At 48.8% G+C, this 24,035-nt stretch overlaps 1 protein-coding gene across 1 annotated transcript in view; it reads left to right on the forward strand.

Annotated features, from left to right (window-relative positions):
- The first annotated feature begins 2,863 nt into the window (after window positions 1-2,863).
- Window positions 2,864-24,035, forward strand: part of PAX9 (paired box 9) — a 191,293-nt gene continuing 170,121 nt past the window's right edge. The window contains exons 1-2 of the mRNA XM_086948117.1: window positions 2,864-3,052; window positions 8,068-8,679. Coding sequence (XP_086804243.1) covers window positions 2,878-3,052; window positions 8,068-8,679 — 787 coding nt within the window. The 5' untranslated portion in view covers window positions 2,864-2,877. The remainder of the gene's footprint in view (window positions 3,053-8,067; window positions 8,680-24,035) is intronic.

Genomic DNA, 24,035 nt, shown 5'->3' on the forward strand with positions numbered 1-24,035 from the left:
TCTGGGCATTAGCTTGCCTCATCTTCACTAACGGCCCGACCAGACCGCCGGGGATGCCTGGTCTCACCCTGGAGATACCCATTAAGGGACCATCTCTCAGGGAAGCCAGGAAGGGTTTTGCAGCGGTCGAAGCGCCTTGGGACCCTATGGGTAAGTAGTGCGCTATATAAATGCCAATACATCTACATCTACATCTACATTGAACATCCATTTATTTGCATATACAGCTATACACACACTACCACCTTACTTCTAAGGAAACTTACACATACTTACTCTCTTAAACAATCACTTATAGAAACACATACTTATTTAAACAGGAACTCTTACAATCTCTCACTCTCACATATACTCACTTTTATAAATCAATACTCACATATACTAGATTAAAACATATGTCGTTACTGAAAAAGACAATAGTGAGACAGTCGTTTACTCACTAACACACACATATACACACTCATCCATCCCTACAGTCCTGTACATATGCTGTCTTCAAAACACATACAGTGAGTCAGTCACCAACCCATGTAGCCACTTATACACAAAGTGAAACACTGATACATATATTTCAATATTTAAAAGTTACTTGCTAATATATGTATTCACTAAGATACACTTAATAAGGCAGTTAACCAATCAATTCTTTTAAAAACAAACATCCATTTACACACTTATTTAACCATTTATTCTTCCATCGTACTTTACAAATACATATACAAAACATATTTATTTTTCAGAAAGACACACATTCACTGGATGGTGTCATCAGTGATGTCATGAGTGATGTCACTGACGATGTCATGAGTGATGTAATATGTGACGTCATCAGCAGTGCATTGCAGGCGCGCAAGTTATAGTGAGTCCAACTAACTATAACGTGGGCATTTCAATGGTTTTATGTCAGTAAAATTTCCAGCTAATTATAACTGGTGTCAAACCTATGGTTTTTTCAGTGAATATATATATATATATATATATGGAGAGAGAGAGAAAGAGAGAGAGACAGAATGAGTGAAGGATATATGGACAGACAGATCACGTCTTTGCGTCACCCTCTAGTATTTCATACAATGTGGACCGTGTGCTGTGGAGGGCGTGGCTGTGCACACGTGTGTACGTATATTCAAACATCACATGATAGCTGATACATTGTCGCAATACTACCTTACCTCGCCAGGCACTCTCTGTCACGATACATACAGAAAGCATGTCTGTCCCTCCATGTGTCTGACACTAGTAAATATAAACACACAAACAAATACTCGAATATCAAAATTTGTTTATTGTTTAGATAGTAAAAACCGTAACAATTTACATAAAACGTTCTGCAAACACTCATTTAAAATAATTGGCAATTTACATAAAATTTCCCTTCATTTTGTAAACTCAGCATAAAACGTATAAAAGACGATTCATGAATCAGTATTTACATCATTCACAAACTTTATAAAGGAACCTATAATGTGAATATGTGGAACTAGACGTTATCCACTTCTATCTATTATCTGCATCCCATTTTTATTTATTTTTATGTATTTTTATTTTTTTCCTCTTTTTTTACCAACAAAAAAAATGCATCCATCTACTCCTAGCCGTGAGTCCGAAAAATCTGACTGGCAGATGTTCAATGGGTGATATATTTACCTCAAGGAGTCGGTGCTCACACCTGTTTCATCTCCTCCTCGTTTTGTCGCTTTCGTCCAAAATTGAAATGATCTCATTAAAGTGCTGCTGCTTTCAATAATTTCTCATGAGCTCGTAGAAACGTTCTCGTTCTGCACTTCCTGTGGGGTCAGTGGGATCGAGGCCTCTGATGCTGGCGGGTCCCCCCCCCCCCCCCCCCCACCCCCCTGCTGCAGCCTCTGGCAGATCAGATGAATTGTCTTCATTTTTGTAGCCGCAAAGAGGGCTCTTTTGACTGCCTCACATACGTCCCTGCATGTGGGTACGTGACGTGTGCACGTGCGGATGTGTGCGCGTTCACATGTAGCCGGTGGGTTTGAGAGGGCGTGTGCGTGTCTGGGTGCGTGTGTGCGTGCGCGAGGTTCCTTTTCAGTCACGTGCACACTTGACAGTTGCTCTCAGGCAGGTTAAGGGTTAAGTTTGTAACTGTTATCCACCCCCCCCCCCCCCCTTCACGTGCACGCACAGGGCGCCCGCACGCTCTTTGCAGTCGGGTCGCTAACAGGACGACGCCCGCAGTGGGCGTGCGTGCGGGCCCCATCCTGTGCTGGGGCCACATGAACTTCGGAGGAAGGGGGGGGGGCAGGAATGGGCCTTTAATTCACCTTTCAAGCGCATAAACAGAGACAACTCTTGTAAACTTGGACAGTACTTCGGGGAGTCCCTTTTACTCCCCTGCCCCCCCCCCCCCTTTGGTCCCACACTCACTGCGAGGGTCCGGGGAGATGGGCTCCCCCCAGTATATGCGCCACCCCTTGGTCCCACACTCACTGCGAGGGTCCGGGGAGATGGGCTCCCCCCAGTATATGCCTCCCCCCCCCTTGGTCCCACACTCACTGCGAGGGTCCGGGGAGATGGGCTCCCCCCAGTACATGCCCCCCCTCCCCTTATCCGGCACCATGGGACACATTTTGCAGAAAGCCCCCTCTGCGCGCGCACATTACGCACAGCCTTGCAGGATTTGTGAGATCGTGGGGGCCCTGTAAAGGGGGGAGGGGTTCATGGGCCCTACCCCCACCCCAGGGACCCCAGAAAGCCTCATTAAGGGGGTGCCCACCACAGCCTTGGCACTCACCCTGCTCCGCGCACATCCTCCACCAGCAGGCACCCTTCCAGGGCCAGGTACTGGCACCCGGTGCCAACAGCAGCCTGCCTGTCACGGCCCTGGCCAATGGGCGCCCAGGCCCCTGAATGACAGCTCTGGCCCCGCCCCCCAGCCTGCCCAGCACACGTTGCTCTCAGCTTGAGAGGCAGAAGGCAGGCACTGGGCAGAGAGAGACTGCCTGCTCCGGGGAGGAAGAGAGACGAGGGTGCCTGGCTGCAGGGGTGCGAGACCCCCCAGGAGAGACCCTAGGGACAGCCATGGGTGAGTAGGGGTGTGTGTGGAGGGGGTGAGAGCTCCTGGATGGACCACTGGGGGAGGCACTGCAGGCACTGGGAAGAGAGAGACTGCCTGCTCCGGGGTGGAGGAGAGACGAGGGTGCCTGGCTGCAGGGGTGCGAGACGCCCCAGGAGAGACCCCAGGGACAGCCATGGGTGAGTAAGGGTGGAGGGGTGAGAGCCCGGGGGGGGGGAGGGGGGAGAGCCCCTGGGGGGAGACCACTTGAGGAGGTACTGGGGAAGGCACTGTGCAGAGAGACGCGCCTGCTATGGGGAGGAAGAGAGACGAGGGGGGCTGGCTGCAGGGGTGCCAGACCCCTAGGAGAGACCCCAGGACCTCAGGGGCAGCCATGGGTGAGTAAGGGTGCAGGGATGAGAGCCCCAGGGGGGGGGGAGACCACCCAGGGGGGCACTCTCTGCTCCGGGGTTGGACTGGGAGACAGCCGAGGCTGCCTGGCTGCAGTGGTGCGAGACCCCCAGGAGAGATCCCAGGGACAGCCATGGGTGAGGAGGGGGGAGCCTTTGAGGGGAGACCGTCAGGGTGAGTGGGGGTGAGAGCCCAGAGAGAGAGCTGCCGCCAGGGGTGGGTGGAGTGACAGCTCTGAAGGGCGAGGCAAACAGAGACTGCTGGGGGAGACTGAGGGGGTGTGGGGGTACGGGGGGGACCCCCAGAGCCTGCTTTGGGTGAGTAAAGGCGGGGGGAAGGGGGGGGTGTAAAACGGCGACCCCCCTCCATAGACTCGCCTGGTGCAGTCGACGTCCAAGACAGCCTGGGAGCCCCCTGCAGCTCACTGACCCCGCCCTTGTCTCTCCTGCCCCCCCCTCCAACCTCAGGGTCAAGGCCCCATTAGCGCCCCACCCCAGGGGCACGACCTCTGCCCCCACCCGCCAGAGGACGCAACACAACTTGACTTTAACATGTTTTCTCTTCGGGCTCCGCTGACGAGAGGCGGCAGCCCCCCCCCCCCCCACCCCCCAGCAATCCATGGAGGGTGGGGGCGCAGGACTCGCCGAGAGCCCCTCCCAGACAAAGACGGAAATAGGAAAATAAATCTATTTGTTTTCGTTGAAAGACTCGTCTGTGCAGCTCAAGGCGAGCTCTGGAGGAGCAGGAAAGTCCGCTTTCAGACCCTCTACAAACGTGGCATGACGTCACCCGTGCCCCCACCCCATACCCGACCCCCCAGGCCTGAGGCACCGCGGTCAGCTCTGCTGTGCCCATCAACCCTAATGTAGCGCCTAACCTGGTCGCAGAGAGCGCCCCACTCTGTCAGTCCGCGAACCTCAGGATACCTTGAAACCCCAGACCCCCCCCCCTCCCCTGGGGGGTCACACCTATAACTTATACGTAACCATCTCTTTTATATGAGAAGAGAATAGCGCTTCCTCTCGAGCTGCCTCTGGGAGCTATGAATGTTCAAACTTCCTGCTCTTTTCCCACTCATCTGTACCTTCATTCCAGCGTTGCCTTCAGGCGCTGTATTGATTGCTTCTAAGCACTAACTCTATCACTCATTCGTGCTGTAAGGTCTGCCTGTCGTTGTTGCAGCTAAACGCAATGTAAATGATCCATTCATTTGTGGCCTCTAAGCGCTATCTCTGCCACCCGGCTCCACACGGCCTACATTACATCTGAACCCTGCATTGCTCTGCGCTCAGTAACCAGTTCTCGAATTCCCTCTCATGACTAGGTGCCTAGTTTCCTCATGCATCGCTTCTACGCACTGCGCGTCCATATGGAACCCCTGCACGGCCTTTGAGCGCTTTGTCATAATTCATAATAATTAATTATAATAATTTGTCAATCTCACCAGTTCCTGCATTGCCTCTAAGCACTTTGTCTGTTAGAGATTCCTGCACAACGCCTCGTCAGGGGTAGTAAGCGCTATATAAATGCAATTGTTTCGAAACACTGTGTCTATTATTAATCCTTGTATTGCTTCTAAGCACTGTGCGTACATATGGAATCCCTGCACTGCCTTTAAGCGCGTTGTCAATCTCACCAGTTCTTGCATTGCTTCTAAGCACTTTGTCTGTTAGAGATTCTGCAAACCGCCTCGTCGGGGTTGTAAGCGCTATATAAATGAAATTGCTTCTAAACACTGTGTCTAAAAGATATCACCGCATTCCTCCTAAACACTGTGTCTGTTAGAGATTCCTGCACAACGCCTCGTCAGGGGTAGCGAGCGCTATATAAATGCAATTGTTTCGAAACACTATGTCTATTATTAATCCTTGTATTGCTTCTAAGCGCTGTGCCTACATTTGGAATCCCTGCACTGCCTTTAAGCGCTTTGTCAATCTCACCAGTTCTTGCATTGCTTCTAAGCACTTTGTCTGTTAGAGATTCTGCAAACCGCCTCGTCCGGCCAGCTACTCCTGAATCACAGCGCAGGGAAACCCTTTGTTGGGTAGCTGTTTGCGCTATACAAACTAAATAAAATAAATAAAAATAAAGAAATAAGCACTATATAAATACAATTGCTTCTAAACACTGTGTCTAAAAGATATCCCCGCATTCCTCCTAAACACTGTGTCTGTTAGAGATTCCTGCACAACGCCTCGTCAGGGGTAGTAAGCGCTATATAAATGCAATTGTTTCTAAGCACTGTGTCTATTAGATACCCCTGCATTTCTTTTGCACAATCGATCTATTAGCTCGGCCTGCATTCCCTTCTTCATCACCTCTGAGGACGGTTCAGTTATTATTATTTTATTTCTTTGGGAGGGGGGAATTTATGAAATATTTATAGTGACTTTATTTACCTCTCTAAACGCCACCCCAAAAAATTGTCAACAGCGCAGGTTACGAGTACAGGAAAAATAACGAATAACAAAAATAATATAAGGAAATCCTAACTGAGAGAGCTGAGAGGCGAGGGCGCCCTGGGCCTCCGCCCCGGGCGGCACAGGGGAGATGCGAGGGCGCCCTGGGCCTCCGCCCCGGGCGGCACACGGGAGAGGCGAGGGCGCCCCGGGGGTCCAGGCTGAGGCAGATATAAAGGGTCATTTGAAGGGTTTCTGGTGTTCGTGGCAGCGGGGTGATGGGGGGGGGCACAGCCCTGCGGGAGTCTTCGGCCTTCCTGGGCACCCCACAGCCGACTCCGGACCATCAAGGCGGCCCGACTCTAGGCGCAAAGAAAGGCGCCCGTGCGCCCTGAGGACCGCGCAAAGCGCCTCCACTGCGCGCCAAAGTGAAACCGAAACCAATGCGCGGAGGTCTCAGGGAGAGGCTTGAAAGAGCGGCTTGAACTGGCAGCGGAACGCACCGGCCCCGGCCCCACCGAGGGGGCCTAAGAGCCATGGAGGGGGAGGCACCGGCCCCACCGAGGGGGCCTAAGAGCCATGGAGGGGGAGGCACCGGCCCCACCGAGGGGGGCTGAGGCCTGGGCACCAGGCGCTCACATTAAACGGGTCCATGAAACACTTCGCGGCGCTGGAGAGGGTCTAAGGAGCAGAGAGGAGCAGCGCCCTACAAACCCCCCCCCCCACAAATAAACGCCTAGAGGCGAGAGATTCAAACAATTATTGGTCTGGTGAGGCGAATACATTAAGAAGAAAAACATGAGTTTTTCGTGGGCTTTACCTTAGCCGAGGCCTGACTCAGGCCGCCGCGGCAGGGGGGGGGGCGCATTCTTGTTATTTTTCCGAATGGGTTTCGGTTCCCGAGGCGCCCCCGCCGCCCCCCTCCCCCCCCCTCCCCTCTCCCTGCCCCCGGGTCCGGAGCGCTCGTGAGTTCACACGTGCGAGCCCCCTTCGCTGCACATGGGTCACACATGTTCAAAGGATGTCCCCCGGGGTACACAGCGAGTACGTTAGGGACAAGATTCGATTAGATGCTCTGCGCCGCTTCTAGGCGCTATACCAACCTCTCGGCTGTGCACCGCATTTAAACGCTGCATACAGAAAACCGCTCTGAGGTAAGTCTAAGCGCTATATACATATGGGGCCTCTAAGAGCGCTATGCATCGGCCATGTAAGCCTGTTCCAAGCACTGCACATACCACATATTACCACTAAGTGCTCCGTATACAGCTTACTCTTCAATGTCTTCCAGGCACTGTACATATCACCTGCCAGTCCGTTGCAGCACACACTGCCTACTCTTCAATTACCTTTCAGATTTGTGTACGTCTCACACCCTATGTTGTGTGTCAACTCACTATATGCCACCCATTACTGTGCTGCCTCGAGGCGCTACACGTGCTGCTCTATAGATTTATGACCCCGCTCTCTCCTTGGTGCTCCAGAATGCGCCTTTATATTTCACCCATTCTTGAACTGCCTCGAAGCGCTATGCGATCTGCCATTGACCCCTCTCTCGTGCCTTACAGGCCCGCTCTGCGAGTGTGTATTTCGACTCTATATTCGCCCATTCTCGCTCTGCCTCGAGGCGATATGCGCTCTGCCCTCTCTGACCCCTCTCGCCCATTTTCCCTCTGCCTCGAGGCGCTATGCGCTGGGCCCTCCCTGACCCCTCTCTGTTCTTGCCCCATTCTCCCTCTGCCTCGAGGCGCAATGCGCTCTGCCCTCTCCACCGCTGACCCTCTCTCTTCTCGCCCATTCTCGCTCTGCCTCGATGCGCTATGCCCTCTGCCCTCTCTGACCCCTCTCTCCTCTCGCCCGTTCTCTCTCTACCTCGAAGCGCTATGCTCTCTACCCTCACCACCGCCGACCCCTCTCTCCCTATCGGTCCAGAGTGTATATTTGACCCGTTCTAGCTCTGCCTCGAGGCGCTCTGCCCTCTCTGACCCTCTCTTCTCTCGCCCTACAGGTCTAGAGTGTTTATCTTCAGGTTCTCCCTCTGCCTCGAGGCGCTCTGCCCTCTCTGGCCCCTCTCTCCTCTCGCCCGTTCTCTCTCTCTGCCTCGAAGCGCTATGCTCTCTACCCTCACCACCGCCGACCCCTCTCTCCCTATCGGTCCAGAGTGTATATTTGACCCGTTCTAGCTCTGCCTCGAGGCGCTCTGCCCTCTCTGACCCTCTCTCTCTTGCCTTGCAGAGCCCGCCTTCGGGGAGGTGAACCAGCTGGGCGGGGTCTTCGTGAACGGGAGACCCCTGCCCAACGCCATCCGCCTGCGGATCGTGGAGCTGGCCCAGCTGGGTATCCGGCCCTGTGACATCAGTCGCCAGCTGCGGGTGTCCCACGGCTGCGTCAGCAAGATCCTGGCGCGCTACAACGAGACGGGCTCCATCCTGCCCGGGGCCATCGGGGGCAGCAAGCCCCGGGTCACCACCCCCACCGTGGTCAAGCACATCCGCTCCTACAAGCAGCGGGACCCGGGCATCTTCGCCTGGGAGATCCGGGACCGGCTGCTGGCCGACGGCGTCTGCGACAAGTACAACGTGCCCTCGGTCAGCTCCATCAGCCGCATCCTGCGCAACAAGATCGGCGCGCTGTCCCAGCAGCCGTGCCTGCAAATGGATGGGCACGGCAAGCCGCCGCCACCGCCGGGCCTCTCCTACGGCCACCTCTACTCCTACCCGGGGCCCCTCAAGGGGGCCGGGCACCACGGCATGCACTCCATGCCCGGCGGCATGGCGGTGCCCAGGGCCTGGCCCTCCTCGCACTCCGTCACAGACATCCTGGGCATCCGCTCCATCACAGAGCAAGGTAAGGGGGCTGGCACTGGTGTGGGGGGCACTGGGGCGCGAGGTGGGGGCGGGAGGGCACCTATGGTGGTATTAGAAGAACCTGGATAGCTCCTGTCTGTCCTGTGCCATTCGGAAGCGGCGCGCACCTTTAAACCTGATACCACACCTTGGCTAATGTTTGCTCTTTGCCCTGCGGAGGAGGTCGAGATGTGCAGACCAGTCTCCGAGCGTTGCGGCGCCTCTTTAGCTCAATCTGTCTCGGTGGGTGATTCTGCCTATTGTGTGTTTACAGGACTTATAACTCTGTTTTTAATGGGTATTTCTATGAGCATTCTTGTAATGTAATATTAACCGTTTTTATTCGGATACGCTGCTTTTTTACGATGTGAATGATCCTATGTTTGATCGAATCAAATAATAACATATGTAGTGTTTGTGGTATAGGGGGTGTTTGTGGTGCATGTGGTATAAGTGGCAAATCTGGTGCATGTGTGGTATATATGTGGTGAGTGTGTTGTATATGCGATATGTGTCGTATGTGGTGTATATGTGGTATATGCAATATGTGTTATATGTGGTGCATATGTGGTATATGCAATATGTGTCATATGTGGTGTATGTGTGGGATATGCAATATGTGTTATATGTGGTATATACGATATGTGTTATATGTGGGGGAATTTGTGGTATATGCAATATGTGTTATATGTTCTATATGTGGTGTATGTGGTATATGTAGTGTCTGTGGTATAGGTGGTGGTTGTGGTATATATGATGTATGTGGTTTATGCGGTATAAGTGGTATATCTGGTGCATGTGTGATATAGGCGATATGTGTCATATGTGATGTATGTGTGGGATATGTGATATGTGTTATATCTGGTGTATATGTGGTATATGCAATATGTGTTATATGTGGTATATACAATATGTGTTATATGGGATGTATGTGCGGGATATGCGATATGTGTTATATGTGGTGTATGCGTGGTATATGCAATATGTGTTATATGTGGTGCATGCGTGGTATATGCGATATGTGGTGTGTATGTGGTATATGCAATATGTGTTATATGTGGTGCGTATGTGGTATATGCAATATGTGTTATATGTGGTGCATATGTGGTATATGCGATATGTGTTATATGTGGTGCATGTGTGGTATATGCGATATGTGTTATATGTGGTGCATGTGTGGTATATGCGATATGTGTCATATGTGGTGTATGTGTGGGATATGCAATATGTGTTATATGTGGTATATACAATATGTGTTATATGTGGGGGAATGTGTGGTATATGCAATATGTGTTATATGTTCTATATGCTGTGTATGTGGTGTATGTGGTATATGTAGTGTCTGTGGTATAGGTGGTGGTTGTGGTATATATGATGTATGTGGTATAAGTGGTATATTTGGTGCATGTGCGATATAGGCGATATGTGTCATATGTGGTGTATGTGTGGGATATGTGATATGTGTTATATCTGGTGTATATGTGGTATATGCAATATGTGTTATATGTGGTATATACGATATGTGTTATATGGGGTGTATGTGGGGGATATGCGATATGTGTTATATGTGGTGCATATGTGGTATATGCAATATGTGTTATATGTGGTGCATATGTGGTATATGCGATATGTGTTATATGTGGTGCATGTGTGGTATATGCGATATGTGTCATATGTGGTGTATGTGTGGGATATGCAATATGTGTTATATGTGGTATATACAATATGTGTTGTATGTGGGGGAATGTGTGGTATATGCAATATGTGTTATATGTTCTATATGCGGTGTATGTGGTATATGTAGTATAAGTGGTATATCTGGTGCATGTGTGATATAGGCGATATGCGTCAAATGTGGTGTATGTGTGGCATATGTGATATGTGTTATATGTGGTGTATGTGTGGTATATGCAATATGTGTTATATATGGTGTATGTGTGGTATATGTGTTATATGTGGTGTATGTGTGGTATATGGGATATGTGGTGTATGTGTGGTATATGCGATATGTGTCATATGTGGTGTATGTGTGTGATATGTGTTATATCTGGTGTATATGTGGTATATGCAATATGTGTTATTTGTGGTATATACAATATGTGTTATATGTGGTTTATGCGTGGGATATGCGATATGTGTTATATGTGGTGTGTGTGTGGTATATGGGATATGTGTTATATGTGGTGCATGTGTGGTATATGAGATATGTGTTATATGTGGTGCATGCGTGGTATATGCAATATGTGTTATATGTGGTGTGTGTGTGGTATATGCAATATGTGTTATATGTGGTGTGTGTGGTATATGCGATATGTGTCATATGTGGTGTATGTGTGGGATATGCGATATGTGTCATATGTGGTGTATGTGTGGTATATGCAATATGTGTCATATGTGGTGTATGTGTGGGATATGTGATATGTGTTATATCTGGTGTATATGTGGTATATGCAATATGTGTTATATGTGGTATATACGATATGTGTTATATGGGGTGTATGTGTGGGATATGCGATATGTGTTATATGTGGTGCATGTGTGGTATATGCGATATGTGTTATATGTGGTGCATGTGTGGAATAAGCGTTATGTGTTATATGTGGTGTAAGTGTGGTATGTGTGATATGTGTCATATGTGGTATATGTGTGGGATATGCAATATGTGTTATATATGGTGTATGTGTGGGATATGCAATATGTGTCATATGTGGTGTATGTGTGGTATATGCGATATGTGTTATATGTGGTGTATGCATGTTATATGCAATAGGTGTTATATCTGGTGTATGTGTGGTATAGGCAATATGTTATATGTGGTATATGTGTGGTATATGTGATATGTGTTATATATGGTGTACGTGTGGTATATGCAATATGTTATATGTGGTGTATGTGTGGTATATGCGATATGTGTTACATTTGGTGCATGTGTGGTATATGTGATATGTGTTAAATATGGTGTTTGTGTGGTATATGCAATATGTTAATTTTGGTGTATGTGTGGTATATGCAATATGTGTTATATTTGGTGCATGTGTGGTATATGTGATATGTGTTATATGTGGTGTATGTCTGGTATATGCAATATGTTATATGTGATGTATGTGTGGTATATGCAATATGTGTTATATTTTGTGCATGTGTGGTATAAGTGATATGTGTTATATATGGTGTATGTGTGGTATATGCAATATGTTAATTGTGGTGTATGTGTGGTATATGCAATATGTGTTATATTTGGTGCATGTGTGGTATATGTGATATGTGTAATATATGGTGTATGTGTGGTATATGCAATATGTTAATTGTGGTGTATGTGTGGTATATGCAATATGTGTTATATGTGGTGTGTGTGTGGTATATGCGATATGTGTTATACGTGGTATTTGCGGCGTCTGTGGTGAATGTGGTATATGTAGTGTCTCTCGTCATCACAAGTGACCCAGGCCATGCCAGAGACGCATCGCTGTGTTCACAAGTGACCCAAGACATGGTCCCTACCCTTACAAGGGACCCCGGCCCCCCCCAAGGAAGATTAATCCCCATCTATACAAGTGACTCTGGTTGCACCACGGACGTGTTCCCGATCCTTACAAGTGATCCAAGCCCTCTGTGGACACGTCCCTCCTCATCACAAGTGACCCAGAACGCGTTCCCCATCCTTACAATTGACCCAGGACGCGTTCCCCGTCCTTTCAAGTGACGCAGGATGCGGTCCCCGTCCTTTCAAGTGACGCAGGCCCTCTGTGGACGCGTCCCTCCTCATCCCAAGTGATCCAGGACGCGTTCCCCATCTTTACAAGTGACCCAGGATGCGTTCCCCATCCTTACAAGTGACCCAGGATGCGTTCCCCATCCTTACAAGTGACCCAGGATGCGTTCCCCGTTCTTACAAGTGACCCAGGCCCTCTGTGGATGCGTCCCTCCTCATCACAAGTGACCCAGGATGCGTTCCCAATCCTTACAAGTGACCCAGGCCCTCTGTGGACGCGTCCCTCCTCATCACACGTGACACAGGACGCATTCCCCGTCTTTACAAGTGAACCAGGATGCGTTCACCGTCCTTACAAGTGACCCAGGCCCTCTGTGGACGTGCCCCGCCTCATCACAAGTGACCCGGGATGCGTTCCCTGTCCTTACAAGTAACCCAGGCCCTCCACAGACACGTCCCTTGCCCACTTCAAGCTGTTTTAGAGCGCTTGGAGCCAGATGCGCCGGGAGTCTTTCCTTAGGACCCGGATCCCCCAGCATGCTCCCCGCTCCCTCCTGATAACCTGACAACCCACATGAGAATCAACAACCGAGATTTGTGTGGGTGTAAAACGGCCATGTTTAATATTTTGATATTTCATAAACATGACAAGGCATTTCAAAATTCATTATATACAGTTATCAACACAATTTTATTCTTGACTTCGTGATCTTCTTTCGCCAGATTAAGATTCTAATCCTCCAGCACTAAGGGGGCTTCCGGCACCCCTCTTCCATGCCGTGCAGCCACGCGAGGTGGAACCCACCTGCGCCCCATGAGGAGTGGGCCCCCAACCTCTGATCCTTGTCCGCCTTCTCCAGGGGCCCACCCTCCGACCACCAGGCTGACCAGGAACCCAGGAGGTTTGTAACCTGTCGCCCTAGCCTCCCCAGCCGGGGCCCTATTTCACAGCGGAGAGTTTACCGTCTCCCCCCTCAGTGCTGGCCTAGGGAGTACGCAAGGCGGACTCCCGTCCATTCCGTCGGTCAATTGTACTGTTCCAAGGTCTTTCTACCGCCACAAAGGTGATCCGGGCCCACAGGTCCGTCACCTTCCCCACCTGCGCTCTGAATGAAAGACCCTAATCCTCTAACCCAGCTCTATGTACCGATGTCCGATAACAGTGCGTCCTCCTGCCCCGGAAGTGTTAAGCGGCCGGTCGCCCATTGGGGCAGACCGGCCGCCCCTATCTAGAAAAGGTAGGGGGCGGGGGCCGGGAGGCCGGGTCCTAAGTGCGCGCTCGCCGATGCTCTGCTCGCGCTTGGCAGGTGAGTCTCGGCGCTAGGTTCAGGGGTGTAGGGCTTGGTTGGGGGGTGCCTGTGAGACGAAGAGCTGGGTGCTCTAGTCTGGGCAGATGTTATCAGGGCAGAGTCCAGGGCCAGAGCGGAAAAGACCCGTGAGCTGTGGATGAAAGGAGTGTCGCGTGAACTCACTCTAGTCACGCGTGTGACGCCAGGAATCAGCCGATGATAACATAACCGAAAGATTCATGCTCCACACCGTGGCAGACACAAGGCTCCGAGGGGGGGGGGGGGGGGGGGGGGGGGGGATTAGAGTGCACGGCCACACGTTGAGAGCCGCTTTTAAAGTCGGAGGAAAGGGTCGGATGCTCAGACCTCCACCGAGGCCGAGGGGGCTCTGGGGGGCATCACAGACGACCACCAGGAAAAAGAGGGCCCCCACCCTCCCTTAGCCCCCCCCCCCCCCTCCCTGGGCTTGGCAAAGTGAAGCCCCTCTGGCCGAGCATGGGCGTTGCAGAGGGTCCCAAATTGAGACCCCTCTCACCGCCCCTCCAAGCTGGACTTTATTCTGGACCCTCCAGGCCTAGCGCTGCTTCGGAGGGGGGTCTCCCACTCCGAGACCCCGGGGCCCCCAGCCTCGCAATCAGCCCCGCTCCCAGACAGGAAGTGCACAGAGCGCATAATTGGTCCAATTCTGGTGTTTTCATTCCGCCCCCCCCCCCCTCCCCCCCTACTCCTGCAGATCTGTAACTGCTCCTTCCGCCTCCGAGACAAATTGTTTTCCTTCTCGGGTTAAACATGTGTTTCCGCCCGAGAGGCCTTTGCACGGCTCGGTTCAATGTGCACAGCCCTGGCTGGGGGCACGGGCTGTGTGTGGGCCTGTGCACGTGTGGAGGCGGGTGTGCAGTTACAGCGGGCGTGTCTGTGCGTGCGTGTGTGTCGGCTGACTGTGTGTGTGTGTTACTGACTGTGTGTATGTGTACTGACTGTGTTTGTGTGTGTAATGACTGTGTTTGTGTGTGTACTGAATGTGTTTGTGTGTGTACTGAATGTGTATGTGTACTGACTGTGTTTGTGTGTATACTGGCTGTGTGTGTATGCTGACTGTATACTGACTGTGTGTGTGTACTGACTGTGTGTCTGTACACTGGCTGTGTGTGTGTGTGTACGGGCTGTGTGTGGGCCTGTGGTGGAAGAGGGTCGTGGTGAGTCCTGGGGTGGGAGAGGGTTGTGGTGAGTCCTGGGGTGGGAGAGGGTTGTGGTGAGTCCTGGTGGAGGGAGAGGGTCGTATTGAGTTCTGTGGTGGGAGAGGGTCGTGGTGAGTCCTGTGGTGGGAGATGGTTGTAGTGAGTCCTGTTGGGAGAGGGACTTGGTGAGTCCTGGGGTGGGAGAGGGTTGTGGTGAGTCCTGGGGTGGGAGAGGGTCGTAGTGAGTCCTGGGGTGGGAGAGGGTTACGGTGAGTCCTGTGGTCGGAGAGGGTCGTGGTGAGTCCTGTGGTGGGAGAGGGTTGTGGTGAGTCCTGTGGTGGGAGAGGGTCATGGTGAGTCCTGTGGTGGGAGAGGGTCGTGGTGAGTCCTGGGGTGGGAGAGGGTCGTAGTGAGTCCTGGGGTGGGAGAGGGTCACGGTGAGTCCTGTGGTCGGAGAGGGTCGTGGTGAGTCCTGTGGTGGGAGAGGGTTGTGGTGAGTCCTGTGGTGGGAGAGGGTTGTGGTGAGTCCTGGGGTGGGAGAATTTCGTGGTGAGTCCTGGTGTGGGAGAGGGTCTGGGTGAGTCCTGGTGTGGGAGAGGGTCTGGGTGAGTCCTGGTGTGGGAGAGGGTCATGGTGAGTCCTGGGGTGGGAGAGGATCGTGGTGAGTCCTGGGTTGGGAGAGGGTCGTAGTGAGTCCTGTGGTGAGAAAGGGCTGTGGTGAGTCCTTTGGTGGGAGAGGGTTGTGGTGAGTCCTGTGGTGGGAGAGGGTTGTGGTGAGTCCTGTGGTGGGAGAGGGTTGTGGTGAGTCCTGGGGTGGGAGAATTTCGTGGTGAGTCCTGGTGGGAGAGGATCGTGGTGAGTCCTGTGGTGGGAGAGGGTTGTGGTGAGTCCTGGTGGTGGGAGAGGGTCGTGCTGAGTCCTGGTGGGAAAGGGTCGTGGTGAGTCCTTGGGTAGGAGAGGGTCGTGGTGAGTCCTGGGGGTGGGAGAGGGTCTTGGCGAGTCCTAGTGGTGAGAGAGGGTCGTGGTGAGTCCTGGTGGGAGAGGGTCGTGGTGAGTGCTGGGGTGGGAGAGGGTCGTGGTGAGTCCTGGGTGGTGGGAGAGGGTCGTCGTGAGTCGTGTGGTGGGAGAGGGTCGTGGTGAGTCCTGGGGTCGGAGAGGGTCGTGGTGAGAGTCCTGGTGGTGGAGAGGATCGTGGTGAGTTCTGGTTGGTGGGAGAGAGTCGTGGTGAGTCCTGGTGGAAGAGGGTCGTGGTGAGTCATGGGTGGTGGGAGATGCTCGTGGTGAGTCATGGGTGGTGAGAGAGGGTCGTGGTGAGTCTCCTCCCGCAGGAACGCTAATAAATAGCGAAATATATATATATATATATATGTGTGATTAATTTGCTATCCTCCCCTAATCCTGGGTTTCGGAGTAGCGTGGTCCTCGCCGCAGCACCTCATCGGGGGTACTAAGCGCTACATACATGTAATTTGCAGTTCTAATGTTCCACTCGGTCATGTGCATGCTTGGTTTGCGCCTTGGCATTTTTCATGTGCATTTTTTAAACCAATCTGTGTAATCAAAACCGGCTGCAAAGGGTTGAATGTGTCTGGAGCGCGGTATAACGTCTACTGTATAGGTTTATATAGGTTTGATTTTAATATACGTATGTATAAGTGTGGGCACATATATTCCCACATTGTGCGTGGGTGTGTATGTCCATAGCAGGGGTGAATGTGTACGCATGTATTGTACCACGCATGTGTGTATTCACAATCTATATATTGTGTGTGTTTATTCGCACTACGTTTAGGGCGTCGCGCCGTTTGCTTGTGTGTAATGACAGAACATGCCCGCAACATCGCATGTGATTAAGCAGAATGGAAATCCCTCTCTAAGCTTTAGATGTGGAATCGAAATGTGTCCTCGCGTCAGGGTTCGACGCGGTTCGAGCTAAAAGTGGTGCAAATAAACCCTCGCCCCGCGAGCCACCGCCGCTCGGGGGGGAGGGGCGCCTGGTGGTTCGCGGTTACTCGTGGCGCCTTCATGGGAAATGCGTGTCGGGAATGGCGTGAATTTATTCAAAGTGGCATGATGGTGTAATTTGAGGAATTTCATGTAATAAGCACAAGAAAGATGCGTGAATTACTCGAGTATCGTTTAAATTCACCCAGGCCTTTCTATTTGCGTGTTTTACGTCTGTCTGACTGCGCCCGTTTGGTTTTCAGTTTATCCAAGACCCCTCGAATTATGCGCATACTGTTTTATGCATAATTATGAAATGTCTGCGATGGCACCCGATCCACCCCAGCGGGATATTTATTGGGGTTCAAAGGTCCCCGGGATGAGCGCCAGGGAGGGCGCGGGGCAGATGGTCCTGGCGTGAAGTCTTTGCCGAGACAGGGGTCTTTTTTAAGAGTTTTATATAGCGCTGCCTAGAGCCGAGACATCGGGTTTCAGAGCGCTTTACAGGAGAACCAGTTTCGTTTCCGGACACATTCGTGTTTGTTAGGCACGGATTGTTATCGATGGTAAAATAAAATATGTGTGTGCGTGTGTCTATAGATAAATGTACGTGTCAGGGCACTGACGATAAATGCATCCTATTAACATGTTATTTAGAGCCACTGAGCGATTAAACACACATTAACATTAGCGTGCACCGGAAATGACGTGCGCGAACCCCGTTTCCTGCCGCCCACAGTGCATTTTACGAAGACTTACAAGGGGTGACAGTCAGAAGGAGTCTTCACCGTGACTTTATGTCCCTGCACACATGTAACCCGGTGCAATTATTTCTGTGAAATACCTTTTTACCTTTGACCTTAATCACATGACCTCATAGTCCACTATAAAGTCGCTATAATGACGGAAATATAAATATGGCTGTGGAAATCAGCGCCATCTGGAAGCGAGCTGGCCCCAGAGTTTACAAGTGAAAGTTATAATCGCGTGAAATGACCACATATGTGCTCCGGATTATGTATAATCATAATTTAGGCGACTGTCACTGGGTGAAATCCCACAGACATGCAGTGAAAACATATATATATAATACAGCATAAAAGACACCATCTGCATATATAGTTCAAACGTACATTATACAAGTGTCCACAATTACATGCCAGTCAAAGAAAACAAAATGCGAAAAAATAAAAACATCCAAGTGGAGGTCGAAGAGGAAGAGAGTGCAGAGGCCGCTCTGCTGAAAAGGAAAATACAACTGCCCCTGCGGCCGCATCACCGCTGTTCAATGCCCGAAGCCTCGAGCACCGGGGGTCCACACTCAGAGCTCGACAAATAAAGCAGATATAATGTGCCCCCATGTAGGTGCATCGACGCAGGGGCGCACCGCGACCGTGAGGCTGGGTACACATGAGCGCGGCTCTAACGCCCCGAGCTGGGAGGGTTGGGGCTACACTGGCGACCGCCCATAACCCCCTGGCAGAGCCCCCCGGTCAGGGTACCAGGACAGCAATGGAGGGCACATCTTATAGCGAGATTATCTGAAATATGGAGCGAGTAAACAACTCGCCTCATTATGCGGCACAATATGGCAGCCGCCTTGTCTTGATCATTAGTGGGAGTGAGAAACAGTACTTTCATAATATTTTTACTCTTTTTACATTTTTTTATTTTACAGAGTTTTATATAGCGCGAACTTGACCCGAATCGGATATCGGAGCGCTTTACATAGCACCAGTTGCGTTTCAGGACACATTCATTTTTGTGAAGCACGGGGAGATTAGGGGGCATATTATCAACGTCACAATATAACGTCCCCTTTGGACAGATTATAAGCAGACAAAAAACTTGCATCTATAACACACACTAGTCAGTTCATACTTTCAATTTGAGCAACAATCAAGATGATGTAAAAAAAAGTCAGAAATTATAAGAGTACACAATTTATTATACCATTAAAAAATAACACAATAAAAGGGGATAAACAATATATCCTAATATAATACATGCAGGTAATAATCACAAAGTGGGAACAAAACAACACATTGGTTAAAAAATAGAACGGGATACTGTAGTCCGACTTATGTAAATCATACTCCAATTTTGTATGAATATCTTTGAATTGGAGACGTTGTATAGTCCAATGATTTAGTGTATCGCAATACACAAGGGCATCGACGCGTTTCGGTTTTGGCAACTTGGTTTACAAGCCAACACCTTCATCAGGATAAAAATTTATACATTCCCACAATATAAGGAAAATCTGCAAGAATATAAAATGTACAGTATCAAATATATTATCACTAATATATTGTCACTAACTACTTATTACAACATCATCAATTTGTTACACCTTTGGAAACACACAATTATACGTTCAACGTAGTCATTTACACATTAACCTAATAATTAGACATTGTTGTTCAACAGAAAGAACATACAGAATCATACACATTGGCTTAGACTGCAAGATGATATAGTAATACTACCCAGTTCCAAGCCTAACATGGTAAGCGAAGTTATAGTTAAGCTCATACACATTTATAAACAAAATGCAATTATAAGGTAAATCGTCTTATGAATAAGATCGCCTTAAAAGTATAATTTCTTCTCTCATGAGGACCACAAAAATGTGTTTAATATTTGACCTCATTATTATGATAGTACCAGGCCTTTCTAGGCCCTTCCAATCTTTGATCTCGAATTAGGTGATCAATTGACGCAGCTCCCACTGCTGCCGCCTATCAAATTTATGCACAGTTTTAGTCAACTAAAAGCGATGGTAGACGCTACAGTCACGAGTATTATCACACTTTTGATAAAGCTCACGATATCTTTTCTGAGTTTGTTGGTTTTCTTATTTGTTAGGTACTCACTATATCCTTCAACATCCCTATTTATAGCTTCTAGTTACTTTTTAGCTTCTTCCAAGGCTGGACAGTTTTTGAGTTCTAATTCCAACTTATCGATGGCCTCTTTTTCAATATTAATGAGTGCCGGCAACGTTACCCCCGTGCAATTACGAATAAATTAAGGTACAATGCTTACTGATCGCATGCCCTCAAAACTCTACATATCTATCTTATCACACTGTCTTTTGCGTACAATAATTACGTTGTTCGTGGTTAAAATACCAAACTAAGAGTGGGTGTCCCAACCAGGGCAGTGCCCTTTAAAGTCCACGCAAACTTCTTGAGTGCGTTATTGATGTTTCTGCGTGGTTTGTGCTGTTTAAGTCCAGGCAAAGCGCATTTATTAAAGATGGCAAACACTTTGGGACCTAATAAATTCAAATAGGTCCCTTGACTGTCAGGCTAGTACCGGTGTCGTGCTTATAATAAATTATCTTATGCATGAGCCAGACGCTGTTCGATTTATTTTCCACATCGAACTCGAGTATCTCATTTCGTGATTTATTTTCAGACCCCCGAAAAAGTGTCTACAAATATATCCCGGGCAAAGCACTAAGAGACGGAAATCATATTAAAGTCCCAACGGGTGAGCTTTATCAAAAGTGTGATAATACTCGTGACTGGAGCGTCTACCATCACTTTTAGTTGACTAAAACTGTGCATACATTTTATAGGCGGCAGCGGTGGGAGCTTCGTCAATTGATCACCTAATTCGAGATCAAAGATTGGAAGGGCCTAGAAAGGCCTGGCACTATCATAATAGTGAGGTCAAATATTAAACACATTTTTGTGGTCCTCATGAGAGAAGAAATTATACTTTTAAGGCGATCTTATTCACAAGACGATTTACCTTATAAATGCATTTTTGTTTATAAATGTGAATGAGCTTAACTATAACTCCGCTTACCATGTTAGGCTTGGAACTGGGTAGTATTACTGTATCATCTTGCAGTCTAAGCCAATGTGTATGATTCTGTATGTTCTTTCTGTTGAACAACAATGTCTAATTATTAGGTTAATGTGTAAATGACTATGTTGAACGTATAATTGTGTGTTTCCAAAGGTGTAACAAATTGATGATGTTGTAATAAGCAGTTAGTGACAATATATTAGTGATAATATGTTTGATACTCTACATTTTATATTCTTGCAGATTTTCCTTATATTGTGGAGATGTATACATTTTTACCCTGATGAAGGTGTTGGCTTGTAAACCAAGTTGCCAAAACCGAAACGCGTCGATGCCCTTGTGTATTGGGATACACTAAATCATTGGATTATACAATGTCTCCAATTCAAAGATATTCATGCAAAATTGGAGTATGATTTACATAAGTCGGACTACAGTATCCCGTTCTATTTTTTAACCAATGTGTTGTTTTGTTCCCTCTTTGTGATTATTACCTGCATGTATTATATTAGGATATATTGTGTATCCCCTTTTATCGTGTAATTTTTTAATGGTATAATAAATTGTATACTCTTTTATAGTTTCTGACTATTTTTACATCATCTTGATTGTTGCTCAAATTGAAAGTATGAACTGGCTAGTGTGTGTTATAGATTCAAGTTTTTTTGTCTGCTTATAATCTGTCCAAAGGGGACGTTATATTGTGACATACTGCCTTTTGGAACCCTACCCCTTTGGCTTTTGGGGTCCCTCTCTTTAATTAGACATATTATCAATGGCCAGCGATAACGTACATAGCACCAGAAATATTATCGCTGGCTATCGCTAAATATTATCGCCATGATAACGCTATATTTACAACGCATAGCGCTATGGCAATAATATTTCAGTGATACCGGTGTTTGCAATGGAACATTGCTAGTTTTCCAGCGATGTTCCATTAAAAACAGCGATAACATTGCAGATACGACCCTGCGGTCCTAGCAGCATAATCCATCTCCCATTAAAAGTATGCCTTAGTCTGGAATTTATCAGCCGTTGAATTCCTGAGTTAAGGCTGAGGTAGCGCGATTTTTGGTATCGCTGCACCTCCTTTTTGATATTGCGAAGCTGCCTTCACGATATTAACGTGTGTTGTTTTCACAGCCACGCCTTCTGTGCATCTCTTTAGCGATGCGAGGCTGTGGAAAAACGGGCCCTACATCAAGGAAACACGGGCTAGCGTGTCCTTGATGATATTGCGATATAATTATTGCCGCTTTTCACCCAAAAACAGAAGCTAAAGCAGCGATATCGACAGCCCTTGCTAATATGCCCCTAAGTGATTTGCCCAGAATCACAGGATGTTGAGCGTCATTGCCGAGACTCAAACCCGGCTCCCCAGGTTCGAGGTCGAGCGCCCCAGCCCTAAGGCCAACTCCACTTCCCTAATATGAAAATAATGTTGCAGATTTTGCCGTAAATACAGTAAATCCATTATTCTGTGCTGAGTGCTGCAGCCACAGAAGTGCACAAACCCCTTGGCCTTCCCCCTTCTGCATTTTTGTGCCAACATTTTGTTCAAGCAGCGCATGGAGACTCACAAATACTTTGTGAGAGGCCACAAAGTTTTCTCTGTGGTGTGACGGTGGGCCACATTAATGGCAGCAGGGTGGCGGCTTTGCGAGGTCTGTGGTGTGACGGTCGGCCACACATGGCAGCAGGGTGGCGGCTTAGCAGAGTCTGTGCTATGACGGTGGGCCACACTGATGGCAGCAGTTTGGCGGCTTGGCAGAGTCTGTGCTGTGACGGTCGGCCACACATGGCAGCAGGGTGGCGACTTTGCGAGGTCTGTGGTGTGACGGTCGGCCACATTGATGGCAGCACGGTGGCGGCTTGGCGGGGTGATTGTACAGGAAGTGAAGCATGTAAATCTAGTGGCTGAATTGCACAATGTGAAACCAGGAAACCTGGGCTCAATCCCAGCTTCACCAAATGATGTGACCCTCGGCGATTGCTGCCTTTAATTGTCCCTCTTTTTTCTTCATTATCACATATAAGAGCACCTCGAGGTACATGGCTTCAGGAGGGGGGCTGTCAAACCCTTCTCCTGTGTTTGATTTCAAATATTATAATGTTGTTGATGTAGAAGAGCCGTCCAGGCCGCCCGGAGGGCGCCCAGAGAACCGACTTACCTCTGATGCCACTGTTGCCCTTGTTGTCGGGGTGGGGGGCGCATGAATGTCTCTAAATTCAATTTCGAAAACGATCTCTTTTAACAAAAACTTCTCAATGCACTGATATAATCTGATGTATTAAGACGTAGGGGTTCTGTGTCTTTGAAGAGGAAGATACGTTATCCTGTATAATACTGTTGTGGTCATGCTCCGCCGACGGGTTCTGATGTCCCAGAACCAATAGATGCAATTTTGGACCATATTATGTAAATAGGGGTTATGTTCACCCCCTCACCATCGCACATTGAAAGGGAGAAACGACTAGATCAATACAGAAAGGTATATTTATAGAAATGAGGCATTGGTGTCAGATATATACATAACAATCCGGCACAGAGACACTCACTGCGGGGACAGGGACTGGCTGCAGGGTTTGCTGGCCACCCGCAGGCCACCAGGTCCTCAAAGCACTAGCTCCGTCTCTAGAACTAGCCCTTTCTGGCATCTCAGTGGGCTAATGCGCCGGCTTAAGCGCCCTGGCCTTTGTTTGATCTCCTGAGCACAGGTTAAAGGATCTATTTTCTACTTATTGAACTGTTTGTTAAGTGCTCTGATACCCTTCTAGGGTGAAGTTTACGCTATATAAAACTTTATAAATAAAATAAATACCAGAGGGTCCGAAAGGGTTCTGAAATAGATAAAAAGAGTACCACTGACTTGAGGGGCTCTAAAAATCTGCTATTAAGTGTCAACCTGCCCCATGGGGTGAACGTGCACTTTACAAATACATGTTGTTTTATTGGGTTTGTGCAAAAATATTCTCTCCATGAGACTGAGTCTGAATATTTACAGTCTGCATAATATATATGTATACATAACAACAGTGTGTGTGCGGATACAGTATGTATCTGCACTTAGAACATACATTAACATGACGTAATACCGTCTCAGAATATTCACTTTATGCATCTAGGTAGATGTGTGTGTGTGTGTGTGTGTATATATGTACATATGCACATGAGCGTTACATCTATGCCGTTGCAAGCCACCACGCTGCCCGGTACTCGCTTGTTCGTTGTTTGTATATTAACAGCGGGTCCTACTTATACTTGTGGGTCCCTTGACGTATGTGTCTATATTTCTCCGCTGTGACTCCCATTGGATATGGGTTTCATTTCTATTAAGATATTGACAGCGGGTTTGACTTACACCCGTGTGCCCTGATAATTATGACTCCATGTTCCAAAGTTGTGATT

Source organism: Lissotriton vulgaris, unplaced genomic scaffold (genome assembly GCF_964263255.1).
Source record: "Lissotriton vulgaris unplaced genomic scaffold, aLisVul1.2 SCAFFOLD_454, whole genome shotgun sequence".
In the NCBI taxonomy this organism is placed as follows: Eukaryota; Metazoa; Chordata; class Amphibia; order Caudata; family Salamandridae; genus Lissotriton; species Lissotriton vulgaris.